The 7,747-nt window shown below is 46.7% G+C and overlaps 1 protein-coding gene across 1 annotated transcript; it reads left to right on the plus strand.

Annotated features, from left to right (window-relative positions):
* Positions 1–327: 327 nt before the first annotated feature.
* On the plus strand, positions 328–1,526 carry LOC778412 (ethylene-responsive transcription factor ERF060). The gene has a single exon (XM_044504203.1). The coding sequence runs from the start codon at positions 464–466 to the stop codon at positions 1,307–1,309; it is 846 nt and encodes a 281-aa protein (XP_044360138.1). The 5' UTR covers positions 328–463; the 3' UTR covers positions 1,310–1,526.
* Positions 1,527–7,747: the final 6,221 nt, after the last annotated feature.

A 7,747-nucleotide genomic window follows, 5' to 3' on the forward strand; every position in this document is an offset into this window, starting at 1 on the left:
TCCCAGGAGGAAAAAACAAATCCGTGAGTGCTCGGAGACCGTAGAAACCAGGCTGCCGCGTAGGTCAGTCACTCGACGACAGTCAAGTGACAGCTAGATCTGGACTTTACCAGGTCAAAATCACCCCTCGCCCAATACCAAGCCGCCAGGTGCCCGTCGTGTCACCGCCACCTGCCCGGCGACGCCCGTCCGGTCGTGGAGGCGCCCCGACAGGTGGCAGTAGGAGATCGCCGCGTACACGAGGCGCCTCCTCATTGGCCTCGCCCTGCTTCCGGCGCGCTTATAAAAGAGCCCGGCAATGGCTGCTCTTGCCCACCAAATCAAGCGCTTCCTCCGCCGCTGCCCAACAGTCGCACCCGGCTCCAATTCATTCTCTTGGCAAATCGTCCAGTTCATCCCAAATTACCAGCTCTCATCCGCTTCTCTTCCTCCAAATCGTCGGCGTTTCTTGATCGACGAGGGCATGGCGACGACGGTGGACTGGCGCAGCTATAGGCCCGATCTTCCGGCGGCGATGTACCACATGGTGGACGGCAGAGACCAGGTAATGCACGCGTTCGCTCCGCCGACGGCGCAGGGCGCGGCGCCGACCATCTCCTTCTCCTTCCCCTGCCCCGGCGCGGAGCAGAGCGCCGGCCTGCTTCGTGGCGCCAGCTACCTCACTCCCGCGCAAATCCTCCAGCTCCAGTCGCAGCTCCACCACGTGCGCCGGGCGCCGGGCGCGGCCATGGCAGTGGCGGGGCAGCCCATGAAGCGGCACGGCGTTGCGGCGCTCCCGGCGCAGCCGGCGGCCAAGCTGTACCGCGGCGTGCGGCAGCGGCATTGGGGGAAGTGGGTCGCCGAGATCCGCCTGCCCCGCAACCGCACCCGCCTCTGGCTCGGCACCTTCGACACCGCCGACGAGGCCGCGCTGGCCTACGACGCCGCCGCCTTCCGGCTCCGCGGCGAGTCCGCCAGGCTCAACTTCCCCGAGCTCAGGCGCGGCGGCGAGCACCACGGCCCGCCGCTCGACGCCGCGATCGACGCCAAGCTCCGCTCCATCTGCCACGGGGAGGACCTGCCGCAGAGCCAGAGCAATGCGACGCCGGCGCCGACGCCGACCCTGACGCCGAGCTCTTTCCCGGACGTCAAGAGCGAGCCAGGCTGCTCCGTCTCCGAGAGCTCGTCGTCGGCCGACGGCGAGGTGTCCTCGTGCTCCGACGTCGTCCCGGAGATGCAGCTTCTTGATTTCTCGGAGGCTCCATGGGACGAGTCCCTGCTGCGCAAGTACCCGTCGCTCGAGATCGACTGGGACGCGATCCTTTCTTGAACCGAGTTCATGCCCGATCCACAGCTCGTTCAAAGTGATTGCTTCTGCTTTCGTTAGGCTCTTAGATAGGTTATTATGGGTTTGATCAAGTATTCTTGTGTAACATCAATCCCTGCTCTGCTTGGTTTTTGAATGGCATTGCCAGGAAGGAGGTTTTATGTAGAAATTTTAAGTATGTCATGTAGTTTGTGATTCAATAAAGATACACTTTGGTATACTTGAAATTGCTATTGGCATGCGTTTTGTACTGCAGTACTTTTTTATATTGTTCAGAATAGCATAACAGAGATGAGATGAAAGTTCTAATATAGGATGAGTTCTACAGTTGAATGGAACATGAATTAGTATAAAAGTTGCAAATTTGTTCCTAAATGCATCAACTAACCTCAGGACTATGAAGTAAAAAAAAAATCCCTTGATAGAAACTTGAAGATTTTGATGTTCTTGCACGAATTTGACTTTCAGAGACGACACTGCATGAGCCGGTTTCCACATAAATCACCCTTGCACAAATCTCTCTCAGTCTAGAGTCTTGGGGTTTGATACTTGTGGTGTCAAAAATAATTTTAATTTAGACAACATTCCACTAATTTCAAATTCATATGATGTGTACACATTGCTATATTGCCGTTAATTTTAGCATTAAGATTATGAATGCAATTTTCCTTTTTGGTAGGGATGTGTTTGCAAGGACCTGTGATAATTAAGCCTTTAGAGAACAATAAGGGACTTGACAAACAGTTTGAACATGGCTTGGGAGATGTTGGAATTCTTGCTGGTTCGGCATTGCCGCTCTTGGTTCAGGCCAGGTAGGTTTAGCTATGATGTATCCCCTGTTCGGGTCGATCGTCTCTCTGCTTCGGGCATCATGTTTGGCGGAGAGGAAGAAGCAACAAACTCACTTCATACTAGCATCAAAAGACAAGAAGGCAGTGATCTGGTAGCGTCCTATGTTTAAAGCTGAACATGAACGGGCGCTATCGGGTCTCATTAGTACGCCTGCCTGCTTTAGTGTCATGCATTTTGTAGGTAAAATTATTTTTAGCATCAAGATTTTGAATTTTCTTTTTATGTAAGGGTATGTTTGTGAGGATCTGTGATACTTAAACCTTTAGAGAACAAGAAGGTACTTCACAAACAATTTGAACCACAGTTAATTTTAAATCAAGAAAAGGAAAAACGTGAAAAGTTCCCAAGTCCCTTAAAAGCTCAAGACGAGATAACCAATCTGAGAGCGGACGTGTCGTTCTAATCTTCACACACATCGCATAGCACACATGCACTTCACCTTACTCTGGGACAGAGCATGTAAACACTAAAAAGTTGCAGGTGCAGAGAGGGGGAAAGCATCTGGATCTCTGTGTCACCGAGGTTTGAAAGGCGGAGGGAATCATGTGGGGAAGTCAGGAGTCCACGTTAGCTCAGCTCTGATCCGGCTTAATGTAATGCTAATCCAGTTCCCCAGTAGGAGAGAGGAACTAGGCTAGCTCCTCCCCTGACCCCTGGTTCAGTGTATGTTCCTCAGTGTAATTGTCGTTTCCATCAATCAGACAATGGCTTGTAGTATCCGGGTGTTAGAGGGATGATGCATGAACCTTGAGAAATGGACCGGTGAAGACGACAGATTAGCACCATCTTTGATGCATGAGAGGGGGTGAGTTAACATGGGTTCAGTCTTGTTCGTAGTAGCATCAGAAAGCAGTTGAAGGAACAGGCACATCTATACAATAGGCTTGTGGGGTGGGGCTTGTGTTGTCCTTCCAATATTGGCCAACCATGAGGAGCATTTTACAGCCACAACTCCTAGGGCTTAGTGGTGGTGAAGATGTAGTAAACATCAAGATCAGTGTCGCCGGGTGATGCATTTTCTTACTTGCAAACTACTACTACTACTAATGCTGAATGTGTGGATCCTGGCTGGTCTCCGTTGCTTTACAGATGGGTATGGCCTATCCAGAGCCTGCTTTTCGGGCCGTTCTCATGCTCTGGTCCATCATGGCGTTTGACCTTTCGTGATTTTGTATGCATATCCTCTACACTCGTCGCACAGGGTTTGCAGAAAAGGCACCATCCGTCAGTGCCCTGCAGACTGCAGTGCAGCCATTCGCGGGTCAACCCCATAATCGCCCATGGGCAAAAGTCAACACGGCGCTGTCAGTAGAGGCACTCGAGGGGGGTGGAACCGTGGAAGACAGTGACGCCCACTGCGGGTTGACACCTGCGCAATCCTACTCATGGCTCCCGGTGCTCACTTGTGAGTTGACTTGGACACTTGGTGGTGTTTTGAGAGGGTTTCATTGGGCGAAACTGGAGGAGTGTGTTATGATGCAATGCGGAGGATTAATTAGTTTAATGATGGTTGGGGCGGAGGGGGAACCCATCCGTGCTGCTGCCATGACTGCAAGACTCACCCGTCGAGCAGAGGCGAAAGTCGAAAGTCGAGCGCGTGACATATCCATCCATTCTAGCTCAGGAGTTGGGCATGACAGCATGGTTGCACTTGACTTCGTTCTCCTAGGGCTTAAGGATGATGTGGGCGATCGCATGGGACTGATCTTGACGTAACACTGACGGCGTAGCTTAGATTAGTTGCCGTTGACTCTGGTAAAGGAACGGTGGATCCCTTTGGTGCGGACGAGTGATGGGATCGGAGCTATGGAGTGGAAGTGAGGCGGGTGATTGATGCGATCGGGACTATGGAAGTGAGGCAGGCGGTGCTCATGAATCATGATGCATGAGCCCTTGGGTATTTGACGAGTTCTACGCGCTTGTGCAGCAGGGTGGTCATGTGCGTGCCATGCTGATGTTAACAATCATGTCATGGGCCTGGGCGAGTGGTGAGTGGGCGGATGGGCATGCATTAGCGTGAAGCCATGTCGGCAAAGCACGAGTGCCTGTCAGAGTGCACCGCATTCACTGATCTAATCCTGTTGCTCCTGCGAGCTGACAAGTGTCGGTTCGCCCGGTGACTTGGGTGTTCCCGACTTGTAATCTCGAAATCATTACGGGTATCCTTGCAAAGGTCACTCCCTCATCATTTTTGGTGTAATGCATGTGTGCCATTTATCTTGACCTGAGAGTTTTTATTTTTTTCGTAACAAAACGTTTTATCTCAATCATGGGTCCAAATACCAAACCATTTTCACCGTTGAAAGTTGAAACTAAATCACATGTTAATGGCTTTGTCAATTTTTTTTCAGGAAAATCAGAAGGAAATAAAAATCACGGGAAACAAAAAAGTAAAAGAAAAATGAAAACCAAAAAACCAGTTCCTGCAAAATAACGAATACAGAGCTCGGACGCGCAGTTGAGGTGTTTCACTCCTTTTTTGAAGCCCAAGATGTGCTTTTCCCTTTTCTTCGCCTGCGAAAGCAAAATTGTGCTTTCATGAGAAACAAATTTATGCTTCTCGTGAAAGCATAATTTGTTTCCTGAAGAAGCAAAATTGTGCTTCTCGCAAAAGCAAATCTGCATCTCTTGTGGAAGCACACATTTCCCCTTTTTTCGAGTAGCACAAAAGCACTTTTTTTTACACAAGAAGCATAAGTGTTCTTCTCGCGGAAGCAAATCTTTTCTTCCAGAAGCAAATTTGTGCTTCTCATGGACGCACACATTTTTTCCTTTTTCGGGAAGCACAGTTGTGTTTCTCGCGAAAGCAATTCTATACAAGAAGCAAATATGTGCCTCTCGTAGAAAAACAGATTCACTTTTCTACGTGAAAAAATTCCGCGCAATTTTTTCTCTCTCCATAGTCTAGGGAAAATCAGGTAAAAACCGAAAAATAAACAAAACTAAAAATGAAAACACGTAAAAAAAATCCAAAGGTAGCGTCCAACATGCAACATGTGGCAGTGGAGGGACGCACTTCTTGGCGTGCTCACAGGCCATCAAAGTGACCCCTGGAGGTCCCTGCAAGGGGTAATCTTAGGCTCACAGGTAGAGAGAATCATACTTAGACCTTTTTTCACAAAAAAAAAGAGAATTATACTTAGACCTTTTCTAATGCATGTGTTCTTAAATGAGGTGATAAGTGCATTAAAGGATTTAACAACTAAACTTCCCATTTGCATATGTGTTTAGTTCTGGTTACTACGACTCCCTTCATTTAATTAGGTGTAGACTTATATTTGTGTTTCCACCTAGGTGCACTCTTTTAGCATCGTTTCTTTCTGAGATCACCATACTACTCTCTCTCTTTATATATATTCTTAATTAACATGCCATATCAGATTTTTGCTTAGGGCAATCTTGACACCTGTACAAGGCGAAGCGTTGGGAGGGGCTTCAAAAAATATACATAGAGAATCATGCCCAATTTATCGCGTAAGTCGACGAATAGCGATGTAGTGCGCACCCCCAATTCTTCACGCAGACATGGGCCGACCCATATTTGGAAATGTCATTGCCTTTCTCCCACCGTTTTTTGGAAGGTTTGAATCTTCAGAATTGGTTTACTTTCTTTTATATTTTTTGGGGTTCCCCTTTTTTCCCATATTAAAATTTTGGAATATTATTTTTTAAATTAGAGAACAAAATTTGAAATTTAGAAACATTTTTAATTTCAGAACTATTCTAAAATTTGGAAACATTTTTAGAAATTTACAAGAAGTTATGATTTCATTAATTTTTAGATATAGGATTATTCTATGAATTTGCCAGAATTTTAAAAAATTCAGAATATTTTCGGAATTTGTGAACATTTTTTAGTTCATGAATATTTTTGAATTTCAGGAACAAAATATTAAATTCGTAATTTGTTTTTGAATTTATGAATACTTTTTAATCAAGATCATTTTTAAAATATAGGAATATTTTTTAAAAGTTATGAACATCTTTAAATTCGTAAATATTTTTTGAAATTAGAAACATTTATGAAATTCATGCTCATTTATATGAATTCATTAACATTTTTTAAATTTGAAACCTTTTTTAAAAATTCATATATTTTTTAATTTGGGAGTATTTTAAATTTGTGATTTTTAAAAATAGGATAAAAATTGAACCTTTTTTTCAAATTAGTAATTTATTTGAAAATCATTTTGTTGAAATCCCTCATTTTTTAAAGAAGCAAAAAGCATAAAAGATAAAGAAAAAAGCAAAAAGATGAAACAAAACAAGAGACGAAAAAAACAGGGCACATCGGCCGGCAAAAAATCGCGCGTGTGGAGGAGTGGTGTGTGTTAGCTCGCTTTCCACTACACAGGATGGGGAGTAGTGAAAAACATCAAGTTTTGTCGACGATGCCGTTGCCATGCAAGAGGACCTATATTTGGGTGGTTATTATTTGGATGGTTATGAGGTTAGTGGTATTCCCAACTCAACAGTGTTCAAGTCTTAGACTTGAAACTGCTCTCACAATTTTCTGGATTTATTACAGTTTTTTCGGAAATGTGTCTTGAGTGGAAGGAGACGTTCCCGTCGACTACAAAGACGTTTGCGGCGAGTTCGTCAATTTCAAGATGACGTGCCGGTTCAATCTCTCGGAGGTGCTTATAGGGGTAGAGTGTGCGCGTGCATTCATAGCGCTGAGCGTATGTCCGTATGTATGAGCGTCTGCATCTGTATCGCGAAACAAAAATAATGTTGGAACGTCTCTGACAAATTGCTCCCATTGCCACCTTTGCGCAACCTCAACCATTTCTCCTTTATTCCTTCTTGAAACAGGCTCTCGCCCTGCTTTATATATAAAAACAACAACACAAAAATTACACGGACGAACAATACAATGTGGTGAGGTGGTCCTCTAAGACAACAGATTCCTAGATAAGTGGCAAACATAAACGCACGCGGCTATGCTGCCAAAAAACTAGCACAGGAAAACCTGATTACAATCCCATGACATGACCTAGGACACCTAGCCTCCACGAAAACGCCCACCAAAGTGGACAAGGGTTTTCACCTGGAGACTCTGGCACGGAGAGGAGAACCACGGTGATGTCTACGAGAAGATAACGTCACCCGCAGATGTTGTCGTCGTGGCGCTAAAGCGTGGAGCTTTCACTCAGCATCTCACCCGTGCAACCACGGGGCACCCAGAACTGTCACCACGAGAACCGGCCTCAATATACGGACCTAGGCAACAAAAAGTGCGCCCAAACCACCCTCCGCTACACCCCTCACCGCCGGGCGATAGAGAAACGTAGCCACCACCACAGCCACGGAACCTGCCTAAATGACACCATCCGGGGCCGCCGCCCCGAAATCCATGTCCCTAGTCACCGCCAACCATCAACGTTGCAACTTACAGACCACGGTGGGAAGAACGGAAGACACATCCTTCTGCTCCTAGCCCGACATCAGCCACTGGACCTGGGTGGTCACCTCCACAGTACGAGGCGTCCACAGCCAGTCCCTATGGCCCGAGGGGACACGACGTAGTAGTTGCCGACGGCCACTGCGGATCAAGCCCTGACACTAGTCCTCGACCTTGGCCGAGGC

This window comes from Triticum aestivum, chromosome 4A (genome assembly GCF_018294505.1).
Source record: "Triticum aestivum cultivar Chinese Spring chromosome 4A, IWGSC CS RefSeq v2.1, whole genome shotgun sequence".
Classification (NCBI taxonomy): domain Eukaryota; kingdom Viridiplantae; phylum Streptophyta; class Magnoliopsida; order Poales; family Poaceae; genus Triticum; species Triticum aestivum.